The sequence below is a fragment of the Mauremys mutica genome, chromosome 3 (genome assembly GCF_020497125.1).
Source record: "Mauremys mutica isolate MM-2020 ecotype Southern chromosome 3, ASM2049712v1, whole genome shotgun sequence".
In the NCBI taxonomy this organism is placed as follows: domain Eukaryota; kingdom Metazoa; phylum Chordata; order Testudines; family Geoemydidae; genus Mauremys; species Mauremys mutica.
In genome coordinates this window covers 148,780,091-148,799,877 of record NC_059074.1, presented here as the reverse complement: position 1 = coordinate 148,799,877, position 19,787 = coordinate 148,780,091, and the positions used below count along the sequence as shown (strand labels likewise).

The following is a 19,787-nucleotide window of genomic DNA, read 5'->3' as shown; positions in this document are numbered from 1 at the left end:
ACTGAGCTGCCCTCTGCACTGCCCTGAACTGGTCCCCAGCAGGGCAAAGTGGCTTCTGAAATCTCTCAGCTGTTCAAAGTTGCACTGAGTGACCCAGTGTGGGAGGAAAGAAGAACCCTCTTTCCATGCACTTCTGCTCTTTCGTGTTTGGCTGGTTCCCTTGGTATTCCTACCAGACTGAATGCATGGGGTGCCAGAAATCTCATGATCTGAGAGCCTAGTCTCATGAGATTTCTGGCTCTGTTATGCAGAGATGAAAGATTGAGAGAGTTCAGAGCAGCACCTCAACTTGGAGGTCTCTAAGTTTGTATGTTAAATTAAGGATACCCTTGTGATGGTATCAGAGGTGCCAATACTTTGATTGAGCCCTGCTGCACTACTGGTGGAGGTGCATTGCTGGAGAGGAGCAGAGAATGTGTCCTGGTGTCCAAGCGATTAAAGCAGGTTTGGCATTTGGCATGCTAGCTAAGCCTGACCTAACTTCAATATTTTGACTAGTCTACATGCAGAGTAACATCTTTAGCTAGATTTTTAAAAAGGGTGAGGTTAGGCTTAACTGGCATGTGTTAACTAACCCAACCCTTCATCTAGTTAAGACACAGCCTCTGTAAGAACGGGCATGGATGTGTACGCCATTCCGGGTGTGTGTGTCCCTTTAACACCTGAGGCTTGGAGGGGTTATGTCAGTATCACTGGTTTGAACAGAAGGGTGACTACAGTATTTGGTAACTTGTTACATGTGAAAGGGACATCTGCTTTTGGGACAGTGTGGGAATAATTGTCTGTATTCTCCACTTCAGTGCCTAGAGATTGATCCAAAGCCCACTGAAGTCTATAGAAATCTTTCTTTTGGCTTCAGTGGGCTTTGGATCGGGCCCTGAGTCATTGAGCCCAACCCATGGTGAGCTGGTAGAAAGTTAATATGACCTATTTCAATGAATCTCTTATTTTCATATCTTTCCCCGCCACCACTCCTTCCACTCAGTCTCCTGTGTGCTATTTCTGTAGGAGGCATAGAGATATTTGCAGTGACTTACACAACATTTTCAGCAGGGGGTATGCAGAGGCTTAGAGAGGAGCCACAATGCAAGTAACTGAGCTTTTATTCCATCTCCGCGTCTGCAGGCCCCATTTAAAGACAGGGGGAACTGATACAGAAAGAGCAATATAAATTAACCGGTGTGCAGGGGATTTTGATATTGCTGTTGTGAAAATAAACTCGGCATTGGTTCCCCATTTCTCTGTCATCTTGGCGGGTAATGTCCATCTGCAGCCACAGTTACTTGAACTGGGAGCAAAAATCAGCAAGCCTTAGGGCCAGATTCCCCACTGCTTCTGTGTTGCCAGTCGTACTTATGCAAAATGGGTGTAAAATACTACTGTTCTGATTTGGAGTGGAGAATTGGGCCCTACATCTATGTTCAGTGTAGATGGGACCTAACCATGCTTCTAAAGCTTGGACTGTTCATGGTTTGCGCTGCAATCACAAGGTGTCATTGCAGCTCTTGTAGACATACCCAAGCAAGTTGTTAATCACCCTAGCTCAGTCCTGGAGCAGGGAAGCTGCCCCAGTGCATGCTTCAGTCCATCTGGAACCCTGGGTAATTATTCATGGAGCTAGCCCATGCTGAAGCATGCGCTGCTGCAGCTTCGCTGCTCTGGGACCAGGAGCTAGCTAGATTCAAGCTAGCTCGGGTATGTCTACACCAGCTGCAGTCTAGATGTGTCCTCAGTTTTGGGTCTCCGTGAGGTCCTGTCTACGCTATGCCTTTTAACCCTGTTGTGGGTAGGTCCCCTGCCTTGGCTAGAGATGCAGTGTTGATGGGGCCCTAGATTCACACACATCATGTTTTTAATGAACTCATGGCCAGCCCACACTCGCTCAGCTGGACCTGCCCTTTCCCCAAAACAAACTGAGAGTCTCTCCATTCAGATAGAATTGAGTTAAGTCCAGGCTGGTATGAGTTTCCTCAGAGCTCACTAGTGTTCCCATTTTTCTCTTCCAGCCCCACCCGCTCTGAAGCTGTCTGTCAATGAGACCCTGGTGGTGAACCCGGGAGATAATGTCACTATGCAGTGCTCCCTGATAGGCGGTGACCCACTGCCTGAGGTGGTCTGGTCTCACTCACCCAGCCCTATGCCTCACAATAGCCTTATTCAAGAGGGTAACCTCACCATATGGGGGATCCGCATGGAAGATTCAGGCTACTACAATTGCACGGCCATCAACAATGTGGGGAACCCAGCTAAGAAGACAGTGAATCTGCTGGTGCGATGTACGTCCTTCCACTGCATGCGCTTTTGGGGCGTGACTCTGGGTTCCCAGCACACATCATTGTTCATTTAAATAGGCGGTAAAGGTGCTACTCCAGCAAGGGACTGGTAGCACTGGCTGGAGAAGGTGCTGTGCAAGCTTTCACACCTACAGCTCTGCTGATGCACCTCATTCCTGACTCACAGCACCCACAGTTATTCCAGTCCTGTCCTTCCACGGCTCTGGAGATGCTTCCTGATCCTGACCTGCAGCACCACAGCAGGCCTTGGGGGTGTGGGGCCATTGCCTCACATGGGGATCTCATTTGGGCATAGGGCTGGTGGATCCCTTGACCCAGAGTGTGTGGAGCCATTGCCTCCCATCGGGCAAAGGGTAGATGTCTCACACGGGTATCCCCATTGGGCACAGGGCATTTTGTCTTCACTAACTGGCTTTGCACCTGTATTCATCCCAGCCATGAAGAACGTCACCTTCCAGATCACCCCTGACGTGATCAAAGAGAGTGAGAGCATCCAACTAGGGCAGGACCTGAAGCTCTCGTGCCATGTGGATGCCGTCCCCCAGGAGAAGGTCGTCTACTTCTGGTACAAGAATGGGAAACCAGCCAGGGTCTCAGACCGACTGCTCATTTCCAGGAACGACCCTGAGCTCCCACCAGTGACCAGCAGCCTGGAGATCATTGACCTGCGCTTCAGTGATTATGGCACATATCTGTGCATTGCGTCCTTCCAGGGGGCCCCCATCCCTGACCTCAGTGTTGAGGTGAACATCTCTTCAGAAACAGGTGAGCCTCCACCGTGGAGGCCTGGGGCTTTGAGGGAGTTGGGTCAAGGGGCACAGTATGAATTAGAATCGTGAAACCAACATATTCTTTCCAGCCTGAGCTCTTGAAGGCCCTCAAATGAGCCTTGATTTCAAGTGTACGAGCTCTTGTTCCTTCTGCTTGGGATGACAGCTAGGCTGCGTGCCTTGTAGTATCCTGAGATGATCCCTCTTGTGCCTGATGAGGAGGTTGGACTAAACCAAAGAGAGCAGCCCCAGCATGCTACATTTTATGCGGAAACCAGTGTGTGCTGGGCTGGATGCTGTGGGCATGTCTCGTGAGTGGTCAGTGACCCAGTGGGGATAGGTGGGTTCTAAAGTAGCTAGTTCCTTCCTTTAATATGGAGTCTTAATGGGTTAGTTTCAGGCTTCTAGTGACCTGAGGCACAACATGACTGAGGATGTCTGATTACGGATTGGGAAGGCCCAGATTGCAGCCCAAGCCAACCTCGGAAGGTTGAAGAAGAAGGGTTTGAAGAAGCCCTGGCCAAGGGCTTATCATGAAGGAACAGCGAGGGAATGGGATTTTACCAAATGTTCCAAGGCTGGTGGTTGTGGGGAAGGAGGTAGTGTTCTTTCACTTCTTTGGTGTGACTTAAAAGAGACACTCCCTCTGATATTTTTCCAGAGACTGAGATGGCAGGACCTGGCTTGTGTCCATGGCCATGTACGGTGGGAGCTGTGTGATGTCTCTCATAAACCCTCATTCCATGAACAGCTTTAATGTTTAGTGTCCTAATTCTAATCCTCAGGACAGCTCTTGAATACTTTCTGCAGGAGCCCAGACACTATAAATCTCGCCCTCTTTTCCCTTCATAAAGGTCCCCATCCTTCTCCCAGTAGAATCAATGGCAAAACTCTCTTATTTGCTTCAGTGGGAGCCCCAAATCTGTGCTAGCAAAACATCAGATCAGATTCTGTTCTCAGATATGCCCATGCAGTCCCCCTGCCTTCCCTGGGATTGCTCAGGTGTGACTGAGAGCAAAGCTGCACCTACTTGTAGATAAATGGTGAGCGAGCCTGAGGGAAGTCAACTGGCTGCAGAATCTGTCCTGATTTTACAAACTGCTTCAGAAAGTTTCCTTATTCATAGTGATGTTAACCAGCTTTGGCTGGTCCCAGGGCTGGTGCAACCATTTAGGCGACCAAGGCAGTCGCCTAGGGCGCTAGGATTTGGGGGACGGCATTTTCTTCGGCAGCGACCGCAGCAGATGGATCTTCAGCTGCCCCGGTTGCCGCGGGCATTTAGGCGGAGGGAGCTGGGGCAGAGGAGTGCGGGGAGGGCCGCCTGCAGCAAGTAAGTGGGGGGGGGCGGCACGCGGGGGAACTCCCCGCCCCAACTCACCCCTGCCCCGCCTCCTCCCCAAGCACACCGTCACCACTTCACTTCTCCCGCCTCCCAGGCTTGCAGCGCCTAAGCTGATTGGTGCCACAAGCCTGGGAGGCAGGAGAAGTGAAGCGGCGACGGCGTGCTCAGGGAGGAGGCAGAGCAGGGGTGAGCTGCTTCACTTCTCCCGCCTCCCAGGCTTGTGGCGACTAAGCTGATTGGCACCACAAGCCTGGGAGGTGGGAAAGTGAAGCAGCGACAGCGTGCTTGGGGTGGAGGTGGAGCAGGGGTGAGCTGGGGCAGGGGGGATGCCTCAGGGTGGAGGGTGGGGGGTGGGGAGCTGCCGCAGGGGGAGCGCCTCAGGGCGGAGGCTCGGGGACGGGGGAGGGTGCAAGATAGAAGTTTCGCCTAGGGCGCGAAACATCCTTGCACCGGCCCTGGCTGGTCCCAGTGCTGTCCATGATCAATCTGATTTCCTGTCCTGTCTGTGCCCTTAGCAGAAAGTGTTGGAATTGGTTCTTGTTTTTCGGAAAACCTCCCCTACTCTCGGCAAAAATCTGTAGCAATCTGCTCCAAAGAGAATGTCCCCCAATGCTTTTGTGATAATGGGATACTGATCACTTACTGTGTACTGGCTTTTCAGCAAAAAATAAATTCATTCATTCATTCATACTCCTAACAGCCATGGAAGGTAGGGTTATGCTGCTCCTCCCCTTTTTACCATTGGGGAAACCGAGGCACAAAATGACATGATTTGCCCCAAATCCCATGGTGAGTCAGTGGCAGAGCTGGGAATGTAAGCCAGATCTGGCTGTAGCAATGGAGTTTAGAGCATACTTCTCCCCACCCCACCCCACTTCCCAAAAAAATCCCAATAGCTAATAGAATGTAATAGATATAAGGTCGCAGGAGTAAGATGGCAAAGCTCTGTATGATCACAGAGTCTGTCCCCACTACAAGGGCTGGACAATATTTGCTGGCCCAAATGTAGGTACAGGGCTCAGGAATTAAAAAATCTACAAGGAGGTGGCTGTGGTGGCCCAAAGTTGCTACAACCCCCCTTCCACCAGCAGGTGCTGAAAGGGCCAGCACAGGACATAGGGGGTTGGCTGGGCAGAGAGCATGCTGAGGCTGATTGAGTAATGTGGCAGTCTGGAGCATCCCATCGAGGGTCACTGCCAGCTGGGTTCCTCTGGAGCCAGTGAAATTAAAGCTGCTGTCTCCAGCCAGAACCCCAAGAGAGGGCAGGCAGCAGCACCATCACCTGCCTCCCTTCAGGCTGAATTCCGCCCCCACACACTGGGTAACGGGGGGTGTTTGTCCATGCTGGGGCATCTGGCCCTCTGTGTGCATTTAAGGAGCAATAAAGACCCCACCCTTTGTGTTTGGTTTGAACCTGTTGAGTTTTTCCCCAGAGCCATAGTATCGAAGCAGCAAGGTGGAAACTACTCTGCATTCCCTGGCCATCTGTTGCCGCCCAGTAAAACAGCCCCCAATTCGCTGAGATGGCCGTCTCCAGTGGGAGGCTCGGAAGAGATAGCTTTAATTAAAAAAATCTCCAAATACAATTTGCAGTTTTTCCCTGTGGTGAAAATTGCCTCTCGCCAGGTGAGCGTCTGCTGGCAGCGCTGACTGGCGGGGGGAGGCAGCGCTCTCTTCACACCAAACAGGAGAGCATCTGATGAGATTCCACAGCCCACAGGGGACCTGTAAATTGAAAACTCGACTTCTCTGTTGCATAGAGAGGTCGCTACCAAAGGAGACTGAGGCCAGAGCCATCTTAAATACGCTCTTAATGCAGTTATGTGTTGTATGTGTGTGAAAATAATCCCAGCACACTCTCTCTTATGGGCAGAGGGTAAATTGAGTGAATAGTGGCCAGTTTGGATTGAGGTGGCCCCTGGAATTTTAAGCTTTCATTTAAAAAGAAAAAATATCTAGCCCTTCCGTTTGTGAAAGTATCAGTCCAAACGTCATCCCTGTGCAGTGCTGGCTGCAGAGAGACAGCCTGAAACAAGAGATTTCTGAGAGGTGAGAACAGTCACATTTGTCGCAATGTGATGTTAACGCTGAAACCTAATGATGACATGCAATGTCAACATTTTGATAGATGTTCCTGCAAAAACCATCTACATCTGGGTGGGTTCTTGGTGGAGCCTGGAACATGAACAAAGAGTCCTGTCCAAGTCAACTCCATGTTCATATCAACTGGAGATCTTAGGGTATGTCTACACTGCGATAAAAGACCCGCAACACAGCTGTGTCTGGCCCTAGTCACCTGACCTGGGCTTGCAGGGCTTGGACTGCGGGGCTATAAAATTTCAGTGTTAGACATTCAGTCTTGGGCTGGAGCCTGGGCTCTGAGACCCATCTCCCTCGCAGAGTCTCAGGGACTGGGCCGCAGCCTAAGTCTGAACATCTACACTGCAGTTTTTAGCCCTGCAGCCCAAGCCCTGTGAGTCCAATCACCTGGACCCAGGCTCTGAGACTCTGTGCCGCGGGTTTATCACAGTGTAGACATCTCTCTTAGGCTCCTTATGAACTTTGGCTGACAGTAATGGCTGGACACTGGAGCGGGTGTCACTAGAGCTGTGTGAGTAACCTGAGTTTTTTTAGTTTGGTGGCTGAACCCCACTCCCAACTCAAATACCCAACTTTTATTTTAGGTCCACCAAAAACAAACACTTTTTGAATTTTTCAGAAAATCATAAAAAAAAGTCAAAATAGATCATTTTGAGTCACAGCAAATGTTTAGGGGTTTAACTTTTTTTTTAAATTAAAATTAAAGTAAAATTCAAAATGACTCCAAATATTTTGTTTTCAAAACAAAATGGCAAATTTTACACAGATTCGTGAAATGTTCTGCTCGACTGAATCTGCATTTTTGGCAAAAATGGTTCTATCTAGAGCAGAAGCACCATTTTTTCCCAATCAGTAAGGTCCCCTGTCCAGGAACTAGATTTGCTTTGTGCAAATTCTGTACATTATTGTAGCTCAGGTTCTAACCCAGGGGTAGGCAAACTTTTTGGCCCGAGGGCCACATCTGGGTATGGAAATTGTATGGCGGGCCATGAATGCTCATGAAATTGAGGGTTGAAGGGTGGGAGGGCTCTGGCTGGTTGTGCGGGCTCTTGGGTGGGGCTGGCAATAAGGGGTTGGGGGTGCAGGAGGGTAATCCAGGCTGGGACCCAGGGGTTTGGAGGGCAGGAGGGGGATTAGGGCTGGGACAGGGGGTTGGGGTGTGGAAGGGACTCAGAGGGGCAGGCTCCGGGCAGCACTTACCTCAAGTAGCTCCCAGAAACAGCAGCATGTCCCCCCTCCGGCTCCTATGGAGAGGTACGGCCAGGCGGCTCTGTGTGCTGCCTTGTTCACAGGCACCGGCCCTGCAGCTCCCATCGTTTGCGGTTCCCAGCCAATGGGAGCTGCAGGGGCTCTGGCTGCCCCTACGCGTAGGAGCCATGTGGAGTGGGGCAAGACCCTGACCCCACTCCCCAGCTGGAGTAGAACAAGCCCCAGACCCCATTCCCTGGTGGGAGCTCGAGGTCCGGATTAATATGTCTGGAGGGCCTGATGTGGCCCCCGGGCTGCAGTTTGCCCACCACTGTTCTAACGAGAACTAGGCAGCAGTTCTACTGGGTTTGCTGTCACTTACGTGGGCCTGTAGGGGTTGTACTGAGCTGGTCTCAGCTGGGAGTTGCCTCTCCTCTGGGTGAGCCAGCGATAGCTACATTGAGTTGTACTTCTCTGAGGTAGTTTTTTTGCACATCTTGGTGAGGATTCACAGTGAATTCTAGAGTAGAATAAGTGAAGGTATTTAACAAATCTAACTTGTGTCTGTGGTTTAGAAATTGACAAAGGTCCTTCCTCCTGGATGTCTATGGAGGCTGGGAGTGGAATATATGAAGCATGCACCCATAGGCCACTGTCTCCAATCCAGCCCACGTAAGGAGATTGGATTTGGCCTCTCGCTTCTGGGCTACAGTTGGGGAATTAAATGGCTAACAAGATAGAGACTAGGATGTGGAGTCTTTCACCTCTAGATTATCAGTTCTAGCCTGGTTTAGGCTGATAGTGACTGAAAGTGTTTGACAATAGTTCACTGATGTACATGAAGTGAGTTGAGCTGGCACTTTCTGTTGGTGCTGGCACACTCAGAGGCCATGGGGATGAAACACTCCTCTCCACCTAGAGGTGGAACCTCCATGGGGTGGCTGACATTGGCTGGGGCAGAGTGTGGGGAGCTTTGCTCTGGAATTACCATTGCCATTCTTGATTGGAGGACTGCCAGTATGACATCCTTCCCCACAAGTGCAACCATCCTTCAAAGGTTTCCCTCGTGCTCTACTGGAAGGATGTTACCTTGACAAACAAACAGTCCCTTTTTATCATCTTCTTTTTAGTGCCTCCAACCATCAGTGTCCCCAAGGGCCAGTCCACCATCACCGTTCGGGAGGGCTCCAGGGCCGAGCTGCAGTGCGAGGTTCGAGGGAAGCCCAAGCCGCCCATCATCTGGTCCCGGGTAGACAAGGAGGCCCCCATGCCCTCAGGTGCCATGACAGTGGAGACTTACGATGGGAAGCTGCGCCTGGAGAGCGTTAGCCGAGAAATGAGTGGGACCTATAAGTGTCAGACAGCCAGGTACAATGGCTTTAACATCAGACCCCGGGAAGCTCTGGTACAGCTCAACGTACAGTGTGAGTATAACAGCATGATTCTGTAGCTCCTACCTCTGTGCCAGCATGCACTGGTACCTTGCTAAAGTCTGGGCAGGTGATGCTTATTGCGTTGCTTTCAAATAGGGTTGGAGTGAGTGTTTCATCTGGTGGACTTTGAAGGGTTTATTTACCTGACGTCCACACACAAGCAGACATGCCAGCCAACCAACAATGTATTCCAGCCAACTGTGGGGGCCTGTTGATCCGCTGTTGGTTGGGTCACCTCACTTGTTCATGTAGCAGTTGCCTCTGTGTGTGTGTGTGTGTGTGTGTGTGTGTGTGTGTGTGTGCATATATCTTACCCACACAAAAATTACATTAAAAAAACATTATTAGGGTTGCAAAGACAAGCACTCAGAAGCTAGGAAATGCCAGAATTAAGGTTGCCTGTTCAACCTTGATTCAGCCCTCTTGTACATCTCCATTATGATACAGTCTTTAATTATATGATCACACATAATTTTTTTCTATAGGACCCCTCCTGCCCCATTCAGGATGGACCTGCTCTGGGGATGAATCAGGGTTGTGTAATGAAAGAAATGGTTGTAGGTAGACCCTTGCCTCTTTTGGTTCAGAAGTTGGAAAGTGTGTAGTGAATGAGGCAGGGGACTGCAAGAAGGGAAAGTACAGTCTCATGGTTGAGACAGTTGAATGCTGCCCTGGAGAACTGGATTTTATCCCTGGCTCTGCCACAGGATTACTATGTGATGCTAGTCAAGTCACTTAAACCAGACTTTTCAGAGGTGGTCACTAATGGTTTGTTCCTCATTTGACTTGACATCTTATGGTCTGATTTGCAGAAGTGCTGAACACACAGAGCTGCAGCTGAAGTCAATGGGAACTGTGATTTGAACATATAAACTGCTATATAGTGCTACGTACTCTTAAAAATCAGGTCCTAGGTGTCTCAAATTTGGCATCCCAAATTAGTGAATACTTTTGCCCTTAATCTCGCTGACCCAGTTCCCTGACTCTAAAATGGGGATCATGCCACCCACTTGCCTCACAGGGGTGTTGTGAAAATAAATTAATTAATATCTGTGAAACACATGGTTACTACAGTGATGAGCCCCATCGGAAAACCAATGAGGAAATTTGTCTTCAGAGCAGGGTTTGAATAGTGTGCAGTAAATAAGGTCTGGGACCACACACTGAACAATGAGGAGAAAACAAAACATTGAATAGATGCTCATGAAGTGAGTGCTGTCCGTTCTGCACACCGAATGAGGCAGGGGAAAAAATAGTATGTGGTCATGTAATTAAAGACTGTATCATAACCCATGTGGACAAGAGGGTCAAATTAAGCTTGCACGGGCAGCCTTAATACTGGCATTTTCAAATTTTGCATGCTTGAGTTTGCGACCTTAATACTGTTCTTTTAACATCGTTTTGTGTGTGTAATTTCCTAGCTTTTAAAAGAGCAACCTTCTCCAAAAAAAAAAAAAGGAAATTCCATCATGTGGCATCATATTGACACCCACATGGGTCATCAACAGGGTTTTAACCTTTAGATCCACCATATAGGCCTTCACCACATAAGCTAATAGAATAACAGATAGCAGTAGTAGGTTGTCATCCTCTCTGTGGTCCAGCACTAGAGGAGGATGGGAAACATTGCCAGAGGGTTTCACAGATATTTGTTGACAGCAGAAGAATGGTGAGATTCTGGAATCCTGAGTTCCCATTCTAGGCTGTAGAAGGGAATGTGCTCTAGTGAATATGGAGTCCTCTTCCCTCATTCCCTCCAAGCATGACACCCTTCTGCTCCATCCCATTCAACCTATTTCTGCACCAGTCCTGTCTCTTCCACTCCTGGCTCCTTGTCCCAGTGCCCATTCTCCTTACCTAGCCAGTTCCAATCTCCACCCCTCATCCCTGTCTCCTTGCCCAGCCAGTCCCAGTTCTCCCTCAAAACCTTAGAACCTTGTCATATCTGTATGCCTCACCCTTTAATTCTTCCCTTCAACCCTACTGATTCTCCAGTCTCCATGCTTAGCCAGTCCCTCCCACCTCCTGGTTCCTCAGCCAGTATCTGTTTTCCCCAACCTGCTGGCTCCCAGTCCCCTTGCCCAGCCAATACCAGTCTCCCCCATCTCATCTTCCAGTTTCCCCTCTTGCCTGCGCCAGCCTCCAGTCCCAAATTCTATCTCCACCCTGTCGTCTTGTCCTAATGTTCTCCCACCTGCCCTCTCAGATCCAGCTCTTGTTTACTCTGCATTTGAATCGGACAGTTTGCTCCTCCAGACTGCCTGGGCCTAGCAGGGGGACCACTGAGAGCAGATGAGCTAGAGGCTCCCTGCTCTCTTTGTTCAGGTGCCTGGGCCTGGTATGGCCTGCAGCTGCCCAGAGCTGCAACTGCAGGAAAAGTCCTACTCAGACCTGCAATGAACATGCACGGTGTAGATGGAATCTTCAGGAAATCTAGCTGCCAAAACTCTGTCTTTACTGAGCATGTGCAGAGTGTGACCTCTCTCCCCACTCAGGCTTATATCTTGGCCAAATTTGGGCAGATTTTCATGGGGACATTGGAAGGCACATCTTTGATTTAAAAGGTCATCTCCTGCCAAATTTGAAGTCCCTGCTCCAAAGCATATGGGGTGCTAAAGCTTCTCAAAGAAAGGTTGCCAGAACTTAACATGGGCAAAACAATGTATTATTCCAAGCCTGGTTCTTGGATGTGGCAGATCCATTTTGGCTGGAATTCCCCCCCTCAAATCAGCCTGAGGGAGGGCACTGGTATGGAATATTTCAGTTTAGATGGTTAAAGTTTGGCAAAGTTGCAAGTAACTGAAAATAGAAAAGTTCAGGTAATCTAAAGGTACGTCTACACTACCCACCAGATCGGCGGGTAGCGATCGATCTATCGGGGATTGATTTATCGCATGTAGTGTAGATGCGATAAATCGATCCCCGATTGCTCTCCCGTCGACTGCTGAACTCCAGCTCGGCGAGAGGCGGAAGCAAAGTCAATGGGGGAGCCACGGCCGTCGATCCCACGCCGCGAGGACGTGAAGTAAGTAATTCTAAGTCGATCTAATATACGCAACTTCAGCTACGAGAATAGCGTAGCTGAAGTCGGCATATCTTAGACTGATTTTCCCCCCACCCCTCTCGTGTAGACCAGGCCTTAATAATGGGCTGTGCTACCAACCCCATCTATAATATATACACACACACACGCATATACATAAACAGGCAGCAGGAGACCACTGAGTGGATGTTGCTCTGTACTGCTATCCTTGCTGGTGCTCATGTCATGCCATTCTATTTGGATGCCTTGTTGCTCAGTGATACCTCCCCTGGCAGAAGAATGAAGCTATTCATATCCCAGGCTGGAGTGTTTAGAAGTTATTGGTGATGTTCTGATGTGTGGAGCAGGTAGGGGTCTGGGATAATCTGTGCTCCCTTCTTAGTAATAGTATCTTCAGTCAGTCAAGTGCTGCACTGGGTGGAATTCAGATAAGGAGAATCCAAGCCTAGCTCCTTTCACTTCCCAGATTAAACTGAAGACTGTGCTGAATAATATTGAGTAGGGTGGAGGGCTGAGGCCAAGGTGGGGAAAGATTCAGTACTGAACTCCTGTGAAGTCCTCTTGAGGATGTGGCAAGCATGGGATTGGTGGAGAGAAGGTTAATTTGCACTAGCCTGCACCATCCATGGGCTGTGACTAAAGCGCCTAAGTGCGTAGCACAGAGTAATTCATTAAACGCCAACCCCCTCTTCCCCCATCCTCCATCCGTCACCGCTAGAAAAGGGATAAAACCTACTCTGATAACCTGGATGAAGCTGAGCAGACACGCACATTCCGTTTCTTGCTGTTGGCATCTCCCATCACCTCCACCTAAGGACAAGCAACATTGAATTTTGTTTGGATTCTGGAAGCCATGCATGATCCTAGAAATTAACCCCCTCCACTTCTTCAAGACTGCAGTCTTGGTCAAATACTGAATGGGTCACAGGGACTGAACTCACCATTCCCACCTACAGCTTGGTTCCTCCAAGGCAGAGCAGCATGGCAGAAGTTTGCAATGCCACTGCCTGGCTGTCCATTTTGTGCCTAAGCAGTGGACTTCAATCTCCGGTGCTGTCTATCTGGCTCCTTTTACCAGCATGACATTCACGAAAAACAAACCTCTGCAACTGGAAAGTGGAGCAAGGTCTAGAGTCACCCCTGCCCCCTGGCTAAACAAACAACCCATCTGTTTATCCAGCTCCCTTTTTGTGGAACGAGCCGGGTGCCCCAGCAGGGGCTTGCTCTGGTTAATTGAAATGCTGTTCTCCAGTGCGGGCAGCTCATTAGTGTTGTGGCTTGCTCTGGAATTCTAATCTTGTCGGAAATGGGAATCGTGTGGCTTCTGAAGCCTCTATGATGAGCATGCTTCCCCCCCCCCACCCGCCAGCCTGCTCCTTCCATCTGAGAATCCACTCAGGTGGGGCGGGGGGTGTTTGTGTGAGCTCCTTTTGAACCAGCTTACACAGAGGAGAGTGAATTGTGGGTGATAATGTGGTTGTTTTGCTGATTTGTTCTAAAGCTAAAGTTGCAAAATCAATACGGCAGATCTGATTAGATGTCAGAACCTGTTTCTCTGTTTCTTTTTTCTTCTTTTTTTTTACCCATATAGTTCTGTATTGTGACAAACAGCCCAGAAATGAGCTTTGCTAGCAGTGCTGCAATATGGGAGAGAGAAAAAGGGATGGGAACAAACCAATCAGCTGCCAAAAAAGTGGTGTTTTGATTCCTTTTATTATTTATATATTGTGAAAGTGGGAAAAGTGGCTCTCCTTTCATGTTACATGCCGGAATTGGCTAAGGGCAGCTCTGTGACAGGCCACACAGTCTGTTTCCTGAACTCTGCAGCTCTGGTGGAATAATAGGTTTACAAGAGTGCTTCCTGGCTTTCATCTCTAAGGCTAGGATGAGGAAATATGGTGTAGTGGTCAAAGCAAGGGAGTAGGAGAGTCAAGACTCCCAGGGTTCAGGTCACAGCTTGGTGTGACTAAATCACTTCACATCTCTTTGAAAAGGGGATGAAAGTGACCTACCTCACCAGGTGAGAGTTAATGCCACAAAGCACTTTAAGATTCTTAAATAAAAGGGGCTATGGAAGGACCAGGTATTATTATTATAATAAATATAAAACTGTTTAACAGGCTTGTCTCAAGGCTAGGTAGTCACTTTCAGAAGAAGCACAGTTAAGCACAGGATATGTCACAGATGCATATTAAAATGAGGGACAGACAACCAGGTTCAGATAGAGATGGGGCTGATCTGCAGATTGTGGGCCTGGCTTGGTACCGTTGCAAAGTTCAGCACTGTTTGGAATCTAAATGGGATCTGGTCTCAACCATGCATCCCAAAGCCAGCAATAACATAGTAACTAATCATGAAAATGATTTGACCCCTCTGGATTTTAAGTATCCTAAAAGCAAGACAGAGTCTTTACAGTTACTGAAAATGGCAGAGGTTGATTTAAGTTCTAACCTCTTTGAAACTATTGTCCTTTGAGAGAGTTGTCTTATCACGCTGACATGACATTTTGTTAGATATTTGCATTGTGGTGTAGCACCAAGATGTAATGAAGCAAACTGTATGATGTTATATCCTGGGTGCAGTATCCTGCCAGGATAATATTACGTCAGCCTGAAAGATTTTTCCAGCTCTGAAAGCCAAGCCTAGTCTGCAAGATGTAGGACAGCTCTGTCACAAGTGGACAGAGTTTCCAGTTTCCACCCACGTGCCACACGACACCAGAACATCTGTTCCAGAATGTGTTCTGCTAATACACTAGATAAGATCAGTTGTCCATCTAATTCAACTGCCCCTGGGGGTGGTCTACACTTGGCACTTCAGAGCAAGATATACTGCCCTATGTCCCGGGGCTTCACTTACCGTGCTGGTGCCTCCTGCTGGTTGTCTTGATTAGCTGTGCAGGTTGGTACGCCTATTCCTGGTAATGCTTTACCCGCTGTCACTTCTGCTCCCAGACCCCCATCACTCCAAGGTCCGCAGGATCCTCTTCATGACACAGCCCTCCGGCCAGGTCACAATCTGTGCTCCTTCCTTTCGAGGGTGAGTTTTGCAATCCAACTATCCCACCAGTTCCCCAGTGGTGACTGCAGCCAATTGTCTGGCCACTTCCCTGTGGCTCCAGTACCCTCTTTGCCCTTGCCTCAGGGCCTTAGCCTGTAAATCCCAGCAGTCAGTCAGGATCTCTTCTCTAGCTCTCCTAGTCCCTGCTAGCAACACTGCTCTGTCCAGGATGCTAGCTTCCTTCTGCCTGCCAGGCACCTAGTCCTCCCTCCTTCAGTTCCAGAGAGCAACTGACCCTGCTCTGCCCTGCAGCTCGTCTTAGATGGCCTGCTGAGCCCTGATTGGCTGTTCCTCACAGCCCTTCTACTGTTGGCTGCTGCTTGTGCAGCTTCCCTAAGGCCCTTCCTGGCATGCCAGTGTGGGCGGATGCCCCATCACACCCTACAATACAACTGACCATGTGTCTGGGGATTCCCCTCTGGACCCCACAGGTCAACGGCTTATGCATGAGAACTACTGTCCCTTATACTGTAAATTGTCATTCTTTTTCATGCTAAGGTTCACAGATCTGTTACAATGGGTACTTCAGCCTACCTGCAGCTTGGGGGGCGGAACCAGACTGCTCAGTCCCTGGCAGCAGGGAAATACCCCATCTCCTGAAGTTCCTTCCATTTTTTTCTGCCTTCACAGCAGCTGTTGGCTCAGCCAGGCCTCCCTGTTGCAGCACTTTTCTGAGGGAAATGCCAAACTTTATATCCAACGTTTAGACTATCAATTTGGCTCAATAATGTGTCTGTCTAATTCCCAGCTGTGTCCCAGGGCTGCATTTACCTTTTGGGGGGATTGTCCCCTCAGCTCCGCTTCCCCTTGGAGGCGTCTGCAGTGGTTTGAGCGAGCTGAGAAAAGCCAGAGGGGAAGGGGCTGTGTCTCCTGCTTCACTCCTTTATCAACTGTCTCATTAGGGAGGTTGGCCCGCTTTCTGGGCAGGCCACAGTTTTCCTACCATGGCCCATGACCCTGGGTGGGGTCACCTCAGTTCCCCTTCCCCAGGCAGGAGAGGAGCCATGCTAAACTGGAGAGGCACGCTCTGCTGGGCAAGATGCAGCACTGACTGGGTGGAGGTTGCCTTGGCCCCTCACCTGCCCGTGGCAGGAAGGATTGAAAATGAAGACTTGAATGAACTGATTATTGGTCTCATGGCCCACTAGAAAGAAGTCAACAAATAGAACTTACTTTACTGGCTGATGAAACGTCCATTGTTAAACCAGTGAAGCAAAGCCTTGTGTCGCCATAGCCCAGGAGGGCTTTTTTTGTGGGTGTATAATAGCGTCCAGGCAAAAAGGTCAAGTCTCTGTAGTATAATGCTCTCAACATGCCCAAGCAAGGACAGTTTGTGCAAATCTCTCCATTAAATGCTCCCTTAGTGCATCCACCTTATTCCCAACCCTGTGTGCTCATAGAGACCGGACTTGGAACCTGTATGCAGCACTACCCAGATGGAACCCCTACAGGAGGTGTTGGTACTTCCTATCCACTAGAGCAGGCTGCTAAATTGTGAGGTTCTCCTAACCCCTGCCTCCTCAGAGTTGTATTTTGAATTCAGGCTGGTAGTCCTCTCAGCTGTCACAGCATTCATTCCTGAAGTAAATTCAAGAAATACTTCTCCTGCAGTTAAGCATCGAAGTCCAGTCCTTAGGAACACTAACAGTCTCAGGGCAGAGCAGTCCTATCTGCTGCATTGAGACCTATTAGATGGCCATTAGTTCACCACATTTTGCATATTGGTCACCCAGTCTTAGCCGATGCCTTTTCCTTTCTTTTGGCAGAGTTCTTCTCCATGCCTTAGTGCCCAGGGGATGTGGAATCATTATTTATACATCATCTACCTTGTTTTGGACGTCAATATTTAAAGGATAATCCTGCTTCCCACCCCAGAGGCACACCACTATGAAAATCCCATTATAATGGATTTGTGGAGCTTAGTATGAGGGAGAACAAAAACATTTATCCATGCTTACCTGAGAATTTCCTTTCTTTGAATAATAAGGTCCAGAGATCTGGCCCATCCGGGAGACAGATGGATTATCGAGAATAGAGATGGAAAGTAACATCCAAGGGTTGGGTTGTTTATTGTTGGGGAGAATTTACCATGTTCTGCAGCAGGAGACATTGCTTTCCCTCAACCCTAGTCAAACCCAATATGTAACTTAAAGTAGATTTGAATTAGCCTGGTAGTAGAAGTTATCTCAACTAGAAGAGAGGCAGAGCATTTTCCTGGTACTAACAGCTAAAAGGAAGGATTACCTGGTGGTTAGGATAATAGCTTAGTATTTAGGAGTCCCTACTCTTCAACATACTTAGTGTGAACTTGAGCAAGTCATTTAGCTTCTCTGTGCCTCAGTTCCCAAATAGCCCTGCTCTACGTCACTAGTGGTGGTGTGAGGATACATACATTAGAGATTTTGAGGCACCCAGCTACTACAGTGGGGCCAGATACAGCTACTACAGAGAGGGCCAGTTAAGTACCTAAGATACATAGGTCTGGTTCTGCCCCCAACCTGCAAGCAGGCTGAAGTGCCCATTGTAACTGTCTGTGGATCTTATTACTCAAAGGAAATTTTCAGTTAAGCACAGATAAATTTTCCTCTTCTAGCTCAAACACCTGTAAATGTTATTCCTGGTGACACACAGTTGCTTCATCCCTCTTTGGAATCCTGCTAAGCAGTTTGCAGTGCTGTACATCAGGCAAGTAATAGCCTGCATCAATTTGACCGTTATCTGTGGCGCTAACAGAAGTGCACAAGGGGAAGAAGGGGGCAATACAGTAAATAAGTAAAAAAAAAATCAGTGGATATACACAACTGGAAATGGAAATGCATTAAACTCTGTTTCGATCAGCTGTGGAAGTCAGCCCTCAATGTCAGAGCTTTTTGCTGGTGCCCTACCTCCACTAAACCACAAGCTTGGCTATTCACTGCTCTATTAAAATGCTCTCAAGGCTTCCTGGCATGGAGCCTATCCTGGGGGGTGGCTAGAACTGGGCTGTTGGCTCCCATGAACTTCCAACAGCTTTTTGTGATAGTTGATGTGCAGCTAGTTGCAGAGGCATGAAGCCATGTACCAGATCTGGGATGCATGACTGCTGATGAGGTGACCCATACCTTCAACTCAGGGCTGCTGTCTCCATCTTACTAGATTTGGCCATCTGAGCTGGAGTTTGGAACCACCTGCTAAGAATTTTAGCCTGGGGTTGTTTTATTTGTTGTATTGTCCTTTTAATTCCCTTTGTCTGTAGTCTGCTGCAGCAAAGCAGTTCTCCTGCTGACCTTTCTCGTGGGGCTATGGCTACACTACAGACCTTACAGTGGCGCAGCTGCACTGATGCCACTTTAGCGCTCCTAGTGCAGACTCTCTAAGTCAATGGGAGAGAGCTCTCCTGTCGACTTAACTACTCCAGCCCCCAGGAGCGGCGGTAGCTATGCTGCCGGGAGAAGCTCTCCCACTGATGTAGTGCTGTCCATGCTGGTGTTTAGGTTGGTGTAACTTACCTCGCTCAGGAGGGTGGCTTCTTCACACCCTGAGCAAGATAACTTATACCGCCGGAAACTGTGGTGTGTATGTAATTAACAAGGGTCAGAAGATGGCTTCTTCTCCCTTTGGGAGGTCAGAGCCCTTCTCCCTCTTCCGTACCTGCTCCACATCCTGGGATGCTCACTGTTCCTGAGAGAGACCCTGGATGGTCTGAGAGCCTCGACCCCTGCCCAAAACTCTGGGGTGGTTGGTTTTTTTTAGCATCCATACAATTAAAGACCAGCTGAGGTTCTGGGAAGTGAGATCTTTCCTCAAAGTCTTGAGGAAATCCTGCCTCATATGCCTCCAAAGTGTTTGCAACCCCAGGGGGCTCTATTAGTGCAAAGGAGAAAATTAATTATGGTCACATGCATGCCCTTGGATGGGTGCTCTTTAAACAGAATGGCAGCTAGTCACAACAGATGTAAAGTCTGATTCTGTGATCCAGTCCCACTTTGTGATGAACACCTCCCCATGTTCATCTCCTCTGCTTCTGACTAAACATGCTGTGATCAACACCCAGTTTCTGTGCCTGGGAATACACTGCCCAGAGTCTGTGTGCACACATGCACATGCATGTACCACTGCCCTTTGCTGAACAGAATTAGGACTGCACAGCTGTGTGCCATGGGCCGTATGTTGCTAGTAGCTAACAGAGACTCTCCTTTAGCTCTAGTTGTAGTGGCTTGCCCTGCTCCAGTAGGGCTCAGTCCATCCCTGCTACTGCAATGATGTTCCGGATGGCCATGGTGCAAAGTATAGTGACAGCCATGAAAACATAGGTGACCGTGGGTTTGTTATGCTACTCAGGGAAGGTGTGTACTCCCCAGCAGCCCTGTGGCATAGGTGACCGAGATCTTGACAGCTGCTCCATTGGCAGTTTGGATTCCATTTTAGAAATGGATTCTGTCAAATCTGGGAGTTGGGTGACTGATGTGGATGTAACTCCTGCTGGCTATAAAGCATCGTCAGCCTTACCATCCAGCCAGCCTCGTGGCATTGGAGAGGGTGTTCAGCACACTGCGCTCCACACTCTGTTGCCCCTTC

At 48.9% G+C, this 19,787-nt stretch overlaps 1 protein-coding gene across 4 annotated transcripts in view; it reads left to right on the top strand.

Annotated features, from left to right (window-relative positions):
* The window catches only part of MDGA1 (MAM domain containing glycosylphosphatidylinositol anchor 1), a 191,343-nt gene that overhangs the window by 81,553 nt on the left and 90,003 nt on the right, over positions 1-19,787 (top strand). For 3 of the 4 annotated variants that reach the window (XM_045009519.1, XR_006577983.1, XR_006577982.1), the window contains exons 6-8: positions 2,007-2,276; positions 2,730-3,059; positions 8,825-9,118. In XM_045009519.1, the coding sequence (XP_044865454.1) occupies positions 2,007-2,276; positions 2,730-3,059; positions 8,825-9,118 (894 nt within the window). The remainder of the gene's footprint in view (positions 1-2,006; positions 2,277-2,729; positions 3,060-8,824; positions 9,119-19,787) is intronic. The other variant, XR_006577984.1, reaches the window with a different exon arrangement.